Source organism: Triturus cristatus, chromosome 9, assembly GCF_964204655.1.
Source record: "Triturus cristatus chromosome 9, aTriCri1.1, whole genome shotgun sequence".
Taxonomy (NCBI): Eukaryota; Metazoa; Chordata; class Amphibia; order Caudata; family Salamandridae; genus Triturus; species Triturus cristatus.
The window spans coordinates 112,800,642-112,820,657 of NC_140592.1; the positions used below are offsets into that span (position 1 = coordinate 112,800,642).

A 20,016-nucleotide genomic window follows, 5' to 3' on the forward strand; every position below is an offset into this window, starting at 1 on the left:
AGATGCATTCCAAGTGTAATAGGGTCTTATATTGAATAACATCTTACATTGAATAACACCTCTTCCACATGTGAGGGAGGCTTGTACAGCCAGGTCATCTGTAAACAATGCATACACTTTTGGGGAATGACACTTGTTTTATAAATAAGGCAAGCTTCCAATCATGGTGCACTGCGCATGACCACGTGTTATGAACGCTTGTACAAGCTGTGTAAACATACCTATGGGTGAGGCAAGCATGCACTGCTGCTGAGTTGCGCACATTACATTTGTGTGGGAAAGCTGTATTTCTACTAAGCTAACGTGCACCGTTGCACTTGTGAGAGAAGCTTGCACTGCTGTTGAATTAGATCTATTCCATGTGTGACAGAACCTTAAACACTGCCAATGTGCTGCACTTGTTTCATGCGAGAGGGAAGTGTGCTCAGCTGCTCCAGTTCTTGCAAAGAGCCTTGCATGGTTGCTAAGCACTGCACGTGCCAGGTGGGAGGGAAATGTGCAGCGCCGTTAGTCTGAACCTGTAACATGGCGGCTGCTAGCAGCTTGCATTTCTCTCGATCCAAGCTCTAGATGGGCTTGCGAAGCTAACAAGCTTCACTTATCCTGCATGTGAGGGGAGCTTACCTGCTGCTAACTAGTGCTGTTGATTTACCAGTGCTGGCTGCGGACTTCCATTAAGAGCATGCGGCACCTGCAATTATTATTTTACAAATTAACCAGTGCCATACACTTCAGACCACTTCATGTAAACTCAGTCAGTCAGTACACTGGGATGGATTGTGAAAGACCCACACGTTACCAATGATGAATGCCAGTCTGAGCTTTACTGTACGCTGCAGCAGTGCCGGCAATGATGCACCGGTGTCATCACCATTGTTGAATGGACCTACTCTCTGATGAGAAATCTAGATCTTGCACTGAACAATTGGTGCCTATGCCATGTTTGCACTAGTTGTTGCTGTGTATGTCACTGTATACTGCTTAGCATCGATGCAAAGGGCTGGCTGAGGCCCTTGCATGTTAGGTGGTTTCCCCACTTTTACTCCGATATAAATTGAATTAGTGCTATGTGAGGCTTATAGCAAAGCGCATACACCTGCTGCACGACAGTAAACAAAGTGTAATGCACTAGTGCACTGGAACAGCGGAGCTAGGAGCACTGTGGTACAGTGCAACAGAACAGGGGCCCCGTTCACTGTGTCATTTGTGCTGCTAAGTTCACAAATGGTATGATTCCTGAGAGCAAATGCATGCTTTGCATTCACAAAATGTTCACACTTGTAAATGGACTTACTCCGAAGAATCTTTACACCAGTGTGACAGGGGTGGGTGAATTTACACGTAAATCGATTTGCTCAGAGCAACCTTTACACCAATGTGATAGGGAGTAGTGAATTTACACTTGTAAATGGAATTACTCAGAGGAACTTTTACGCCAACGTGACAGGAAGTGGTGAATTTACACTTGTAATTGGATTTACTCAGAGGAACGTTCACACCAATGTGACAGGGAGGGGTGAATCTACCCTTGTAAATGGATTTACTCAGAGCAACTTTTACACCAATGTGACAGGGAGTGGTGAACTTACACTTGTAAATCGATTTACTCAGAGGAACCTTTACACCAGTGTGACAGGGATGGGTGAATTTACACATGAATCGATTTGCTCAGAGGAACCTTTACACCAGTGTGATAGGGAGTAGTGAATTTACACTTGTAAATGGAAATACTCATAGGAACTTTTACGCCAATGTGAAAGGAAGAGGTGACTCTACCCTTGTAAATCGATTGACTCAGAGGAACCTTTACACCAGTGTGACAGGGAGTGGTGAATTTACACTAGAAATGGAATTACTCAGAGGAACTTTTTCACCAACGTGACAAGGAGTGGTGAATTTACACGTAAATCGATTGACTCACAGGAACCTTTACACCAGTGTGACAGGGAGTGCTGAATTTACACTAGTAAATGGAATTACCCAGAGGAACTTTTACGCCAACGTGACAGGGAGTGGTGAGTTTACACTTGTAAATGGATTTACTCGGAGGAAGTATTACACCAGCGGGGTAGGGAGTGGGCTTTCTGAGGCGAGGATTCAGTGACAATTTGGTCCATTCCCAAATAGCACGTGACATGTTGAGTACTGTTAGTGGGTACTCACAACATTTTCCCAAACACATTCCCAACTTGGAAACTATCTGGAATTTACTCAATTCAAGAGCAGGAGTAAATTCCAAATCAGAGCTGAAATGGGGAGTAACACAGCCACAATTTCAAGCAGTGTGTGGATGGTTGTATGTCAGAATATTGTACATAAAAATATTGCCTGATATAAATATCATGTCCTAAATATTGTTTACAAAAATGTCGCCCCATAGGATGTAATTTTTCTGTAAACCATATTTAGGACAGGATATACGTGCCATATGTTGCGTAGATAACAATTTTCTGGTATTACACCATAGAGGTTTGGTTTCCTTTAGGAGAAAATCTATTTTCCCTGCAAAGAAAAAAAAAATCTGCAAGTGCAATCACACTTCAGTAGCACATTTACACATGAGTAAATGTATAGTAGGTAAATTTAAGCCTAGGTACAGCAACGCATTCACATTTTAATTCAAATCTATGCACGAGCATCTGCAGAAGTCACACCTTCCCAGGAGGTCTCTTGGAATATTTTGGGGATTCAGAAAGCTGTATCTATGTATACTGAAGCATTTAAATGTGAGTATCTTGACTTGCAATGCATACCAGTGTGCTTGGTGTATGGACCCTTGCAGAGCGGGGTTCAAAGTTACTTTGTAGGTGTAGGTTACACACCAAGTTACTTTGTTACAAGTTACTTTGTAGGCGCGTGCTGCATCGCAAAATACGATGCAGCGCGCGCAAAGGAATTTGTTTTATTAATTTAAATGTGTACTTACCTCCGTTCAACCATATTCCGGTGTTTACATTTCCCCACCCTGCCCCTCCCCCGCCCCGCCTCACTGCCCCACCGAACTCATTCCACGAGCCGCTACTGCTAGCAATAAATAGCCCCATGACACAGGAATACACTCAAATGTGTTCCTTACCTCTGAGAGGAGTGGAATCCACCATTTAAACCCTTAAATCTGTATCAAAATACCTCAATGAGTTTCTCTTGAATCAAATAATGCCTAGCTTATCCTGATCCATAGACTGAAAGAAGGGGTGACCAGGGACATAGATTGCAATTCGAGAAAGCCAGACCCTCTTATCCCAGCGGCGGCTCCTCTGCAATGGCGGAGGAGCAGCAGCCCACTCGCTCAGAGCCAGCAGTTGTTATTTTTTATTATCGTTTTATTTTTCAGATGCTGGCTGAGCCAGCGTGTGCAGGAAGGGGTGGGCCAGGCCATGGGAGTGGGGAGGAGGAGTGGCATGTGCACTTCTAAATGCACATGTCAGTTTGGCCTGCAGTCTTATACCGGCCAAACTGACAGGCATACTTAGGTTTCTCCAACCCAGCTGTATTGCATTGTAATGGAGAAACAGCACAGGCTCCCTGTACCTAAGCAAGCGTTAATCCAGCCTACTCAAGCCAATCCCCATGCTGCTCTCCTGTTTGAGAGCAGCGCAGGGATTGGATGGGGAGTCGGTAATGCCAGGAACAGGAAGCAGAGGAGTGCGAGGAGGCCAGCAGTACCAGGTAAGTCTTTTATTATTATTATCTTTATTATTAACCTCCCACATGCTCCCCGTGACCCCATACCCCTTGTGCACCCTGCACCCCCTCCACCTGCCCTACCACTCTTTTTCTGCATCGGCCGCCACTGGATAATCCTCATCGATGCATGTGAGCGCACAGACTTTCACTCTATCGGCCACAGAAAGTGAAGCAGAATTAGAACATCAAAATGTTGGGAGCTCCACTGAAGCCAATGAAGCATCACAACACTAATAATGTCTAATAATGCTAATAACTGGGGAGAGGATGTAGCCTTATGGCTAGAGCGGTCGACCTTGAAGCTTGGGAACTGGGTTCGAGTCTCGAAAACAACGCTCAGCGTCCTGTGATTCTGGGCAAATCACTTAATCTCCCCACGCCCAACAAAAATGAATGTGTCCATTTGTAACGAAACTGGTGCTCAAGTAAAGCACTCTGATACCTGATATCTTCGGGTCTAGTTTGCGCCAAAAAAAAGGGCAGTATAAACCTTCTGCTCCAAAATGTCAAAAGTTGTCTTTCTGTTTCTCTCTTTTTAATTTTGAACATTCTACCCTCAGCATTAAAGCCCTGGGCCTCAGGCTGTACAGGTTGTTAAATGATCTCTTACTCGTTCCAGAACCTCACATGTGACTCAGGCCTATAACTCAGGTTCAGGGCCTTTTTATAACCAGTAGATCCTTCAGCAGTGGGTTATAAGGCTATATTAATATTATCATAACTTTTAGGATCCACCACTTCTCGAGATGCAACGGTTGGCTTTGGAGGTGGGCCAGCGGCTTTATCGGGAGCCACACTAGTAGTCTTGCAACCATCATATCTGGACCCCGTAATGCCCCTCGATTCATTGTGAGAATCACCAGCTCCTTGAAGACCGTACACGAAGCCAGATGCTGCCCATTCTTCTTAATTATCTCCATTTCATTTTGCAGCGCTTTCTGTCTGGCAGGACAGCGAATGTTCCATAATATCATTACATGGTGCTTGTTGTGAACGCGCTGCTGTGGACTTTGCCGCCATTACACCCAGAGCGCAGTTAAGAAGCCATAATGATGCATATCATCATCATATTCATTGTCGTTATCATCTGAACTCCTACAAAGCATAATGAACTCGACAGCGATTCCATTGCTGCTCAGAAAGGCGCATTGTCTTGACATTACATCCTCATGTTTCTCAGGCATGCACCTGTCTTTTCATGCACAAATGGATCCCTGCTCTGCAGTTGTCCACAATTGTCCATCTGAGAATTTACCAGGCTCAACTCTTTCAAGAGGATAATGGTATTTGGATTCTTTTTTGTGGCTTTCATTACAGAAATGGAATACATTGTGCAAAAATGAATGGATATATAAAGAGCACTAAAGAATCCTTTCAAATGAGCCTTGTTAACAGCTCGGAGGCGATGCTAGATTCTCCATGAGGTCACTCAGATACCCAAGGCGGAAAACATCTTATCAGTGTACAATGGCATGTTCTATATGGCGCCCTCACTCCCAAATCCCTTCCATTGCCCATCTTCAAGGTGTCTTCGTAGACAAGCAATTGGGTGAGGGGCGAGCCAAAGAGTACAGAGGAAGATGGCAAATTCAATAGAAGGCATTGTCAAGTCACCGCCGTTGTCTGTCATACTTCTTATGAAATGTCGAGTATAAGAGTCACAATATTTTGTAAAAAAATGTAATTTCTTGCTAACCATAATTGCTGAGCTATGTGCATCATGTGTGATTTTTCACATATAAGTTTTGCGCATGGTAGACTTGGTCTGGTCAAAAAACGTCTTGAGGAATAGTGTAAGTGGATGTTCATAGATCCAGGTTATATTGCCGGGAAACACCCATTACACAGCCATTAAAACAACCTACCTTTACAACGCAACTGTTACAACACAACTGCCTTTACATCGCATGCCATTACAATGCTTGCCATTACAACGCACGTCACTACAACGCATGCCATTACAATGCATACCATTACAACGCAAGCCATTACAACACATTGTAAGGTAAGTAATGGAGATTTTTTTTTAATATTATGGTAGGTATGGGTTTTGGGGTACATGTGAATAGTAATTTACCCCTACACTATCCAACACTTTCCCTATTGTTGCACTCTCTGGAGTGGGAATAGTAATCTTTACCCCTACGCTATCCAACACTTTCCCTACCGTTGCACTCACTGGAGTGGGAATAGTAATTTTTACCCATACACTACCCAAAACTTACCCTACTGTTGCACTCACCGGAGAGGGAATAGCAATTTTTAACCCTACACTATCCAACACTTACCCTACTGTTGCCCTGAAATTATTATGCGTTGTAATGGTATGCATTGCAATGGTATGCATTGTAATGGAATGTGTTATAATGGTAGTTTTAAAAACAAGCGTTGTAATGGCATGCGTTATAAAATCATGCAATGTAATTGTAGTTGTGATGTAGAGGCTGAGTTGTAAAAGCATGCGTTGAAATTGCATGCGTTGTAACGTCATATATTCTATATTGAAATTGGGACACATGTGGGCTACATCTCACACAAAGTATTAACTTTATCAGCCTATGCTACCATTGAGCTGGCATCATGCATATAATATTACACATTACTCTTAAAGGCATTTACTATTCCACTTCTTCAGTATTTTCTGTGACACCTCCAAGATTTCCCACATATTTGTTTGATTATTTATTTATTTATTAGTTCATAGGTTGGGTGAATACTCACAGGACTCTTGGACTAAGACTAAGGCATCAATGCATAGAAAGTTATTGAAATCTGTGCGTTTTTCAAGCCTTGCGTGATTTTGAAAGATGTGGCTTGAACCGTAACTCGGTGCAGAGTTTATTCCATGCCTGAGCTGTAACAACAGTAAAGCGACATCCGCAAAGTCTCGCCTTACGAAACTTAGGCACAACTGCCAAATTGAGAGAGGGTACGAGTAGCGATCTGGGAGGGATATGCTTTTTAAGCATACATGACATATAGTTGGGGAGATGTGTTGGGTAGAAGGCCTTATGACACATGCAAAGATCCTTAAACCAGCATCCTTTCTGGATGGGGAGCCAGTGATGTTTCCTAAAATATATTGCGACATTATCAAATATGCGGATGCCTAGTCTCAAACTGGCCACAGCCTTCTGGATAGGCTGCAATCTGTGTGTCAAATAGGTCAGGTAGGTTAATGTACAATGCATTGCAGCAATCCAGGCTGCTACTAATCAATGCTTGAATCAATAAATGCCTAGAGGTTTGAGGGATAAAAGTTCAGATTTTTTTTATTCCTTCATGATCAAGAAGCAGGTGGTCATACATTTTCTTACCTGGGGTTCAGATTATATGTTTGTGTAAATACCACTCTCAGATTATTTCCAGTTTCTACTGGTCTAGGACATAGTCCATGTGATTGAGGCCAGAATGTGGGGGAACAACAGGAAGGAGGGCCAAACCCCAATTCTTCAGTTGTATCAGGGTTAAGATGGAGGAACTTTGAATTATTACAGGTAGTTGTTATCACTGGTGTAAGAGTAGAAGCCACGTTTGTAAAGATCTTAGTAGGAAAGGAGTCTAGTGGTGAGCCAAAATGAATGTTCATGATTTTGGCAAGGACAACTTACTCCATTATTGGCGTAAAGTCAGACCAAGATGTAAGAGGCAGGACTACATCTTCAAAAGGTTCTGCTGATCTGCGAAAAGGGGGTTAAATGTATTTAGATTTTATGTTAAAAAACTCAGCCAGTTCCAAGCAGAGCTTTTGAGTAGGAAGTGTTTTAGGCACATAATCCTTGTCGTTTACTAAGGATTTGTAAACAGAAAAAAGTTCTTTGATGGGATTATTGAATACAATAATCCAGTTTTGATAGTCATTTCATCTAGTGGTGTTTTATCAACGATTTACAGGTCTTAACCTCTAATTTATAAGCAGCCTTCCCTTCTTCAGCAAAGCAAATTCTCCATATCCGTTCTAATCTACCAGTTCATGAGTGTACTGTAGGGCAGATGGGACTTTCTCATATATATTACGAGTTTTTAGAGGTAAAACGTCATGTAGGGCATTGGAAATCCAGTTACTTAAATTATGTATAGATTCTTAGATACTATTATCACACTGGACGATATAGCGACTGGTTTCCAGACAAGTTTTTGTATTTTCCAATATCAGGTTTGGACCATGCGCAGTACAGCATGCCTTCCGAACAGATTGACTTAACCTTCTCTACAATTTGGTGAAACAATATAACCTTGTGATCGGACCAGGGAACTTCCCTCTGATCTGATTCAAATCTGCCACAAAACATAACCCCATCCTGGGTACAGATGGATAAGTCACAGGTGGGGATGATCCTGAACAGTACTCGGGTGAGGTACTTGCAACCTGAGCCCGTATCCCATATCTACTATCCATCTAGAACTTGTTAGGATTACCGAGATTCTTGAAAATTCAGATTCTGCTTCTACGGTTACCTCTGACCTCCTTAATCGCCCTCATCCTTTTTCCTGATATGGAGAGGGCATAGCTTGAATATAAAGTTGCCTCCAACTTATCTTAAAGTACTCCATGAACCTGCAATACCCAAATGAAAAACAGCCTCTCGCAGTCATCTCCACATGTAGTCTGTCCCTCTGACCATCTGACCAGCTGATGTCTTGCAGCCGCGGTCCGTGCAGGTAACAGCGGTGGGGTGTGGGGGCGTGTAAGAGGGGATTCTGAGGGACGATGCCAAGGGAAAATTAATTATTTATTTAATTTTCCCTCTGCATTGTCCCTCGAAATCCCCCCTTGCATGGCCCCACTCTGTTACCTGCACGAACCGCGACTGATGTCTTGACAGAATTAGGACCAGCAGGTGCTTCACACCCACTTTAACATAATCCTATGAGCACAGGGTCCATCGATTAACTTTAGTGTCGAAAGTGGTCTTCTTAATTTCGGGGGATAAGCCTGCAAAGGGGCACCGTGTTCTAACCTGAAGAGCCACCCTGGAGGTGTCATGTCAAATCCTGGTGGGACGCAGCTCCTGTCAATTGCAGGGCATACACTTCTGTCTCAGAAGTAACCCACTATTCCATGATGCCATCACAGAGGTCCTGCGTCTGAGGCTGACACTAGCAACTTCCATGCATTAAAACACCGCCCTTCACCTCTCAATGACTGACATTATGAAACTCTAGTTTAATGCAGTTCTAGAGGAAGCTCTGTCAACCCTTTTCTCTGAAAACTCACGCAGACCTATCAGAAACCAATAACACTTTGCACAGAGCCTAGGCCTCACCACTGCTATATAGCTTCCAAAACAAGTGTCACAACTGTAAACATCATAAGGATTATATTGGACCCATTGATTTTGAAACATATTTTAAGAATCAATGGAGCTATCTGGCTGAGCACTCTGTTGCACAAAGGTTTTTCTGTGTGACTGTGACTAGCTGGTGGTAAATTCACAAAACTCTGGGATCATCCCTCCAGGTCCTAGCACACTATGGAGACACAACGTTGGCTCTGCTCTACTTTTATCTTTATTTAACTCCAACAATGAATGTTTAAAAGCCTGGCAGCCATTATGATAAAAAAGATTTCTCATGACAAAGCTGCTCTTTCTAGTGGGAAAAGATTGCGAATCTCCCAAATTCGCATCACTTCACGAGCAAGAGTTTACGGATGCCCCCGCTCCCCTTATTGTATTACATTGGCTCCAGAATAGGTTCGGATTTTGGCCCGATTGTCTAGCCTCCCAGAGTCCGAATTTTAGGAGGCTTTTTGTGTACAAAACAAACCAAGCTCGACTGGCAGCTTGGTGTCGATTGTTCAATTTAAATGTAAAACACAAGGGCTTGCCTATTCCTAACTTTGAATTTTTGTTCACACTGCTTATGTTTGCCAATTATTAAAAACCACAGTAGTGGGTTCAGTCTCCACCATCTACCTTAGGGAACCTCTGTCCTGGATTCCGTCCAAGAAAATTATTTTGTAGCCTGGAGAAAGGAGGACACTCAAGATATTTCTGGAACATACTAGACTTTGGACCATACAATTTTTCAAAGAGTCCAGTGCTTACAAAGTGTGAGTGGGAGCTCTGTTAATACTTTTGCGTAATTCTATGAACTCAAAGGAAATTATAGATTTTCTTTTGTTGTATGTTTTGAGTTCCATTGTTTTTAAAAAGCAAATGGTAAATCAACTGGAGTTGACAACTGGAAGGTCGTGTTGATTTGCAAGAACAGGTAAAGATTCCCTGTCCACAGACTTACACGACTGGGCTGTTGTCAAGTCACAGGATGTGTTACCCGTGAAGAGTTGGACATCTTAAGGCTGTGGAACACCAAGGACCTTAAGTTACGATTGGTCATAGTGGGATGAATTCTGGGGGTGGGGTGAGGTCCAGTGCTTGGACATGGGTAACTGGGCTGGAACTGTTGCACCCTGGTGGGAGTTAGGGCAGATGCCCAAGTGTGTATAGTATGTAGAGCGGGTTCCCAAGGTGGGGCTAGCCAGAGACGCAAAGTAGCAGCAATTGATTCATAGCTTTTTACAGCCGCAGGAATGGTTTTCCACTGCCTCAACGGGCAGCTTTAGCTGCCTCTTTTTTTAAGTTTTGCAGCATTCTGCTAAAAACTAAATCTAGCAAAACTGTGAGTGGATCGACTGTGCAAGTCAGTCCAACCCTTACTACAACTGATCAAGATATAGCTAAGATTTAAACAAACAAATCCAAAACAGAGGGACCAATGAGCCAGGCCTACACAGAAAATCTGGAATTCAAATCCCTCTACTCATTAGGTTAGATTCCTCACTTCTGCAGTACACAGTTGTGTACGCCTGTTGTGTCGGGCTCTAGGCCCATGTGACTTAAAGGACTGAGACATATACCGGGTAGTAGGGGACTATATCTTGCCACGAGCACATGCACACGGGCCCTTTTATTAACAGGCTCACGTCACTCATGACACCTGTGGTGGATGGGTGTGGGGTGCATGCGTGCCCACTCCCCCAAGGGAGTGGTTAACAAATCTGTGTCTGCTGAGACACTAGAACGTGTCCAGCAGGACACAACAACCCCTTCAAGAAGCACCTCAACCACCATTGCTAAAGGCCCATCAAGTCTTCCGGCCACTGTCTCGACAACACAAATCTTTCTCTTCGCGCCCTCCTTTACTGTGGTACAAATTCTCGAATCACCTCATCTTCCAAGCTGTCCTATGTCCCTTGTGTTCATGTACAGCGCTCACTTGCTCACCTGCTTGGTTTGCACTTTAGAATACATGCATATCTTTTTTTTAAACCTTTTAATTTCTTCAACTCTCTCAAAAGTGTACTAGATGTGGAACCTTGTCAAATACTATAATTATTGCACTTTGAGAAAATATTATTTTCATATAAATAGCTCAATAACATTGGTCATTATTTTTATGGAGGCCTTCTTCGGATAAGCTTTCTGTGTTTTAAGTATTCATAGAAATGTCCACATTAGGAGTTAAGGGAACACAAGTTTACACAAAAGGGGTCTCCGATAGGGTAATATTTCCAGCACATCAGAGATGCGGAAAAAAATGAGCTGCATGTCTTTTTAATGAACACAATTCTGAAGATGGGGCTATTTAAAAGTGGGTAATTAGCTGCTTCAGTTCCTGCACTAAATTGATGGCTTTAGACTTGCAATTGGTGTAAAAAAATCCAGCAGCTGAATTTCTAGTCATTGGCAGTTAATGTTATCTGTAAACATGGAAGGAGGAGACGGGCGCCATGTTTTTCATTGTCATCGTTCATCTAAGTTCTTTTTAATATGAAAATGAACCATGCAAGCCTCCTAACAAAACTATGGCGAGGAACTCGCGGAAGGGAAATGAACCAATTAGGTTAGCCTGACAAACAATATCACAGCTCCCTCCTCCCTGCCATGATAAGTGGGTAACGAGCTCAGGCATTTAGTGGAGAGCCTATGAGAGCTGCTAGTTTGGCTAGCAGAGTAATAAAGTCTGAATTGATAATGTCTTCAGGGGTGAGGTAGGGAATGAACAGCTGTCAGGCCTTATTTATTTTATGCGGAAGGAGGTAGCGTATCCCGCGTAAAGCTCATTCTGAGAAGGTGAGACTGCAAACCAACCATGAGCCAATATTAACGCAAAACACTCCTATTAGACAGATATCAAACAGGACTGCAGGATTTTCTTACAACGGGTTAATGCAAGGAGCCACGTAAAATAGTCAAGAAACAAGACGTATGCAAGTATCTGGAATCAAACAGGAGATGGTGTCAGGAATGGCCTATCATGGAAGGCTCAGGCTCTTTCCACAACTTTAGAGGCCTGGAAAGTTCCGGGTCACTTCCTATTTCTAAGCTGTTAGCTAAATTGACCTACTAGCATTAACAAACGCTAAAAAGTAACAAATGTCTACATTTGGGCCATCCTTTGACCCTGAGACCTAACCCAACTCTATGGTTAATTTTAGGAGATTCCAGCAGAAGGGACTCTACCGGCCTCAAGGTCATGGAACTCAATTTGCATGTAACATTTTCGACTTGAACTAGTCCAAGAGTAGCCAAAGTAGTGTAATCATGAAGCCAAAAACTGTCAAGATTTACGGGAAACCCTACAATCAAGAAGTACGCAAGTTTATGCTTGCATACTAAAAATAGGATACATATAACAGGCTCTAACCTGTGGAAGGCTTGTTCCAATACAACTACAAGTTCATCCAATCTGAATCCATAAGTAAGATCTGAGGATAGGAAATTCTGGAAGTAACTGCAGGATAGACTCTTGCCCCCTGGCAGCTACCCACGTACGATAACCGCTAATTACAAGTAACCCCACACCTGTATGCACATAGAGGGAAGGGCTTAGAACAGCATTCCAGTAGGAAGAGGTGTTCAGGTTCCCCTGTTTGAGATGCTACAAACTATGGTTTTCAAATGCATTGACTAGAACCAATTACATCAGCAGTGCATTATTGGGTGAACATGCTCAAACCATTGGTGACCAAGGCTATCTGTAAACCGTGTAATTCATTTAACAAAACGAAAGAGATGTTTTACATTTCATGGGTCACAAAAGGTGTACGCATCCAATATAAAGACGCTCTCCTCTTCTTCATAGTGTATTTCTAATTGATTTGCAGAAATATTGATCTTTTGGGCACCATATGACCAAGAGCTTGCATGTTCCAAATGTCTATTAAATCCAAGAGATGTTCTTCATTAGCCTCCCAAATGTTTTTATTTATCTTTCAATGTCGTTCTGTATTATAAATGGCTTTTGGTTTATATTAACTTCTCTGTTTTCTCTAAATGCAAAATCTATTATTTGATCAAGCATCTTACTTGTTTTCCTCAAACATCCAGATATTCTTCTAAATGTTACTCATATCCCAAAACCACTTTGCTCAGGTTGTCGGTGAAGTGAATGACAGCTTTCCGTCATTTCTCCTGTATGTATGTATATATGTATGTACATGGTAAAAGTCACATGGGTGCTGTCAGCAGAGCCTGGGAAGCTGTGTGGTTTGTTTGGTAGAGAAACATGCGTCTGATTTCGACAGCATCTCATCCAGTCAATGAATGAATGAATGAATTGGGTTTGTAAAGCACGCAATACCCGAGGGTGTCTTAGCGCTGAGCGGACCAAGCTGACACGGCAGAACAATGTTGGCTTGCTTTACATTTGTGAAATCCCTTTAAGCCACTGGAACGAGAGAGCCCTGGAACTCTACCGTTTGATTTCAATATGCTTGAAACTAACACCAAGCACTGGCAAAACCAATACGTCTTACCTTGTTAACTATTTGCGGTGCCAATGCCTTTTGGCGATGCTGTGCAGCATCAGAAAAAAAGCATAATAAAGGGATACAGTTATGCGGAGAAAATGGGTCACCTTGCTGATGCTCCTATGATAGCATATGTGTGCGTCAATGTAATGATAGGCAGCATTTTCACTTCTCTAAAATGTACTGATCCAAGATGGTGGGCACGAATTAGACTGGTAAATGTAAAAAAAATAAAAAATTCTTAGCCCAAAAGCACCTGATGCATTTGGGAGTGGCCTGGAGCAAGTGGTAGTTCCCAGACCCTGCAAAAATAAAAAATAAAAATACTGAAGCATTTGTTGCTATGGAGGAGGGGAGGGGGAAGCTACAGGCAGTGGGCGGAAGGCAACAGGGAGTGGTTGGGAGGGTGAAACAGAGTGTAGGTGGGAGAGGAGAAGCAATGGGAAGTAGAAAGGAGTGTGAAGCTGTATAGAGCTGCAGGGTGGACAGCAGCAAAAAAGAGAGGAAAGCACTCAGGAGAATGAGCAGAATAAAGAGAAAAAGCACTTCCCTAAATGTGAGCTGTGGAAGGCTACAAGTCAGCAGGTTAAAAAGATGGTTAAGAGAATAGTTTTGATGCCCACTGCAAGTTCTTGGTGACCCACAATAGATCTTTTGCAACGAGACAGCATGCACTGTCTGGTAGGAGAGACCTATAAAGGATGGGGGCTAACTGGCCACCATTTAGGAAATCTTAAGTTGTTTTTGCTCCCTTTCTTTTTGCAGCAGACAATGCTGTTTGACAGTAACAAAGAGCAAAACTTGCACTTGTGTGTAATAAACATTGATTTTTGCTGCTGCTAACAGCTTAGACCGACACTGAAAAAACGGCGGAAAATCACACACAATAGACAAAAATACCAACATTGACTTTTGATTTGTGTAAAACACACTGAGGGCTACAGCAAACCAATGCTGCAAAATAGCAGGGTATTAGCAAATATGTAACATGCCTCTAAACAGCGCATTGCTGTAAACTAGCACAGAGCACAAGAAAAGGAGCAACACAGACATTTTATTTAAAAAGCTTGAACTCTTCATGCAAGGGCCAGTCTACCTAAACCAAAAACCTGCCCAACTAGCTCAAAAGAATCACTTGGTGGAAGAAAGCATTTTATTCTAAGAAATGACACCTGCTTTAAGGCACAGAGACAGAGCTTCAGGCAGTGCTCCAGGCACCGTTTGTGCTTGCCCCAAGGCACAAAATAAGGGCAGAAGACTTGTTTTAGATGTTTTTGGGAGTATGAGGCTATTTAGTTTCACTGAAAGAGTCAAAGTGATGCCTTCAGAGAGAAACTGAGCACCTTTCCCCTTTCTAGACTTAAAGTATCACAATAGGTAGCACTAAATCTAATTTCAAGAGACAGCAGGCTTGGTTGTTAGAAAGAAATGTAACACCCTGTGTTCCCTTCACATAGCTTTAGATACCAGAACTCTTCGAGTCAACTTCTATTGCACGGAAGCTCACTTATGTCTCCTCGGAAAGAAACTGAACACCCATGGGCAGATTTACTAACATTTTGCAGAGGGCTTGCATCACAAAGTGTTTTTTCCAGTGCTAAACTTGCCTGAAACTAATGGACTTAAGAGAAAGTTGGAAACCCGACATACCCTTGCAGGCTTGGGTAGTCAATAGTTTAGCAGGTAAGTGTGCCTACAAGGGATTTTCTAATGTACACACAGTTTTAGCATTCAGGATACAAATAATGATGACAAGCTCTATTCAGTCGCTTGCATTAAATCATTCAAAAATTCAATTGGCTTATGTTTACTTGAACCAATCTGTAACATGAACAAAACTATTTAACATGAAAGTGGGTGTAATTGTCAGCGTTTCGGTCTAAATTGTAGACATCAGCTAGACCATCTTCAGGACGTAAAATTCAAGTGTTGGATGACCCTTAAGGAGTTATATGAACTGATTCAGGCTGTAGTTAAATCCATTTAAATTTACTGGTTAGAGAACGACGAAGGGGCTGTTGATTAGCAACCACTGCTTCAAGAAAAGAACATGCAGGCAAGAAAAATTAATGATGAACCTGCCGGTTTCCTCGATGGGCTCCGGTATGTCAGGACCTAGCTTGCGTCTAGAAAATGTACGGGCCCTGCTTCAAAGAACGTACCGCTGTTAAAAAGGAGAAATGTTTTTATTTCGCCAAGCTTCTCTGACTTTGCACGTGCGCTGCAATGTACAGAACACATCCAAAGTGAAAAGAGTTTTAAAGTTTGTCTAAGCATAGTATTTTGTACCGTAAGGTCACGCTTCTGATACATCACAACAGACTTCTGTGGCTGTCTTGTTCTCTCCCTCTGATGCAACGTAGCGCAGCAACCACGTTGAGCGACAGCTCTGTAAATCTGGCCTTCGAGGTCTGTTCTCAGTTTTTAGATCCCATTGCTCTATTATTAAACTGTTATTGAACAAGAAACCACTCATGACCCTAAGAAAGATATTGAACGCCCATTTTTCTCATCTCAGACGTCCAGATCTCATAGCACTTCCTGGAATCAAATCCCATTGCACACGAGGCCACAGATGGCCCTCAGAAAGAAACTGAACAACCCCATTTCTCGACTCAGAATTTCAGATCCCCCCATCTCTTAAAATCAACACATTTTGCATGAGACGTCACTCATGACCTTCAGCATGAATGTGAACTTTTTTTTTCATCTCACACTTTCAGTTTTCAAAGAGATTAAAATCAAGCCCTGCTGCACAAGAGAACACAGAAGGCTTTAAAAAAAAATCCATTTTCTTCTCACATTTTAAGATGACATAGCGCTTAGAATCAACTCGCATAGCACAAACGTTTACTCACGGCTCTCGAGAAATTTCTCACATCCTTGGTTCATCCGAGACACATAGCACTTAGAAGCCACGCCTACTGCACCTGAGCCTGTCCTTGGAGCACTACACATATCTGTGCTCTCCCAAAGAGTTTGAACATTTCTTTTTTTTTTTTGGCCAATCACACTCAGCGTCAAATCTAAGAGAAGTAATGCTTTTTCTAACATATTGTTACAGCCCCATTTCGAGTGGGTGACAGGAATGACATCTGAGACGGAGAGAACTGTAATTGCTGCTTTTTGACCATTTGACTCTGACTGACTCAAGCGCCTGGCGCATTCGCCTCCCGGCGCTGCCACTGCCTTGCGCTCTATAAAAAGGAGTCATGCACGTCATCATGGGCAGGACCTCATTCGACCTGGCACTGAGGTCAGGTGGTGCTGAATTACTCCATTGGCACGTAATCTGGAGTCTGGTGGCCTGGAGCCCCTGCGGCCGCAAAGCCCATTGTCAGCACATTTACAGACATGTTCTTCAGGCACAGTGTCTACTCACAGGCGAACTGCAGCTTGGCTTCTCTGCTCACAATGGTCCCGAAGCTGTTGCTTGCGATGCACTGGTAGGTGCCGGTGTCCTGCGTCTTGTTGGGGTTCATGATGACCAGACCTCCATCGTCCTGGACATATCGACCATCCGCAGTCGGATCCACCTCAAATCCATTGAGTTTCCACCTGATGGACAAAAGTGAAATCTGTCAAAGCCTCCACTTGTGATCCTGGGCAATGCCTTCATATCATAAACCTAACCCCACATGAGTATTTGTAGAAAGCTTACATGAGGTCTCTTCGCACTATTGACAGATAGTATGGGGCTTATTTACAAGCCCCTTATGCGGCCGATGCGTCACTCTTTGTGACACACTAGTGGCGCAACCTGCTGCCCCATATTTACAAGGGCACGTAAAGCCAACTTGCGTGGCTTTTTGCGTCCTTGTAAATATGTCCCCTTTACACGCAGCACTTGGCGTGAAAGGGGCGTGCCATGGGTGTTGCAGTGGGTGTTCCCACGCAACACCCATGGCTTCTGCCGCATTTCCAGATTTAGGAGAAATCGTAAACCGGGAAATGCATCAGAATGCTACCCTCTCCCCTAGGGGAGGCATAGGGAGGCGCAACCAGGAGAAATGTTTTCATTTCTCCTTCCTCTTTCTATGCCAGCTGCATTCTGCAGAACGCATAGGAAGAGGAAAACACCTCTTGTAATTGTTTTTGTGCAGGAATGTGTCCCTTGCCGCACAAAAACAATCATCCCCATGACGCAGGCACCCGTGCAAGGGTGCCTGCATCAGCGCATTGCAGCCCATTGTGCACCAGTACAGGAGAGGGAAAAGGGATCCGTCATATCGTTGTAGATATGACGCATCCCTTTGCTTCGGAATTAACGCAGCTTGGCACAGCCAAATGACTTGCGGCACCGCGCTGTGTCAATTTCTTGTAAATAAGGCCCTATATGTTTATTGTTACCCAGCTCAAGTAAGTTTGCAGGAGACACCATCAGTCAAGGAAAGGAAACATGGGAATACATGATTTACAGGCTTCTGTCCTAAGGGTGTATGTTATATGTGTATCTGGCATAGGAGGAGCAAGACTATGGATGGTCAACTTCTTTATTCAAAGGCTACAGTGTAGTGACTTGGCATGAGTAAGTAAGTAAGTAAGTTTGTAGATTTATATAGCATGGCTTATGTTAGATTTCGGGTCTCTAGTTGGCGCAGGTAGGTACTTGTGACAAATAGGGACCCTTGCCTCTGGTCAGGGTAAGGGGGTACACTCCTAAAATAACCCCTGCTCACCCCCTTTGTAGCTTGGCATGAGCAGACAGGCTTATCTCAGAGGCAGTGTGTAAAGCATTTGTGACCACATACAGTAATCCAGTGACAACACTACAAATGGACACCACACAGGTTTTATATAAAAAATAAGTATACTTTATAGAGATCTACCACAAGACCATAAACGTCAAAAATACACAATACTATTACTTTAACATGGTAGTTTTTTAGCTTAGTTCAGTTCAGTTCTTAAGATGCGACACTTTGCGTCAATGTACCTTACGATACGTTGCGCTTCCACGACAAGCAATGTCGCAGCGATGGAAATGCGGCAAAGTTCTGGTGCAAAGAAATAAAGACGTGAAGATCTTCCAGATGCGGCACACTTCTCCAGGGATGCGAGAAGTTCTCGGTTCGATGCGTGGACTGCGGCGGCGACACCCTTGTTCAGAAGTGCGACGGCAACAGCTTCAGCTGAGACATTCTTCTCCCAGTTTGCGTGAAGCTTCCGCACAATGCGACAACTACAGCGGCGATATCCTTGTTCAGAAATGCGATGGCAGCAGCTCCGACGGCGGCACGCTTCTCTTGAGATGCGAGGTGCTTTCCTCGATGCGGTGCAATGCGACAACTCCAGCGGCGACACCCTTGTTCAGAAGTGCGACTGCAGCAGCAGCGACGGCTTCGTTGAGTCGCGCTTCCAGCTCCTTGCGACACGCAGTCCCTCAGAAGGCTCAAAACAGCAGCAAGCACTTCCAAAGAACTCTGGGGAGCTGGGGGTTGAAGTCTGTTGTCCCTGAGACTTCAGCAGGAGGCAAACTCTGTACCAAGCCCTTGGAGATCCTTACAAGTTGAAATAAGCACACAAATTCTCTTTTCCTCCCTTTGGCAGTCCGGCAAACCACTGCAGGCCAATCCCCCAAGCAGCACTTCAGTTTAGGGATAGTCTCTCCCCAGTTTCTTCAGGTTCCACTCCTCAGTAAAGGTTTCTTCTTGTTCCAAAAGTGATCTAATTTCTTGGGACCAGGGTTCCAATATTTATACCACAAAATCCTTTGTCCTCTGAGGGCAGAGGGGCCTTTGCCCAGTCCAAACCAGTTCTGGAGCACTCCTTCTTTCCTTTCATGGTGCAGGGCAGAAACATCAGACGCGCCACAGGAGGTGGAGCCAGCATTGTGGAGGGAAAGCACAGCCCTGGAGCACTTTGTTGACATGATTCCTTCTCTCCTTTCACAGTGCAGGGCAGAGACATCAGACACACCACAGGGGGTGGAGCCAGCACTGTGGGGGGCAGGCACTGTCCTATTCAGGTCCCAGGTGCAACTCCTCCCTCCCATCTAGATGCAGATCGCTCTATTCACCACTGGGAGGACTCACCCTGTCTCCTGGAATCCCCCAGCCCTGTCACTCAAACTCCAGACAAGGAATACACAACCTAGCAGATGCAGGTTTGAATGGTTAGACAAGAAAATACCTACTTTCTAAAAGTTCTATTTTCAAACACAGAATGTTAAAACCAACTTCACTAAAAGATGTATTTTATCATTCTGAGTTCAGGCGTACTAAATTCGAATTTCTACCATGTTCCCTGAGTCAGTTAGGATTATCAGATGTAATAATCCAACTGCCCATTCTGGCCTATGAAGAACAGGTAGCCTTGCAATAGTGAAAAACGAAAATGGCTGTAATTCACTATTAGAACATTCCACACACACCAGGGCATGCCCCTTATACTTACAATGCACCCTGCCCTTGGGCCTACCATAGGGGTGTCTGATATGAAGAAAAGGGAAGGTTTAGGGACTGGCAAGTGGGTGCACTTGCCCCGTCAGCATGACAGTACCAGACTGCATGCAGGCTCTGCAATGGCAGGCCTTAGACACACTTTTACAGGCTGCATCTGTGGGTGGCACA

General features: G+C 43.7%; 1 protein-coding gene across 2 annotated transcripts in view; it reads right to left on the bottom strand.

The window, feature by feature from the left end:
* The window catches only part of LOC146797499 (contactin-4-like), a 976,366-nt gene that overhangs the window by 544,617 nt on the left and 411,733 nt on the right, over nt 1-20,016 (bottom strand). For both annotated transcript variants that reach the window (XM_085624519.1, XM_085624518.1), the window contains exon 4: nt 16,827-17,002. In XM_085624519.1, the coding sequence (XP_085480645.1) occupies nt 16,827-17,002 (176 nt within the window). The remainder of the gene's footprint in view (nt 1-16,826; nt 17,003-20,016) is intronic.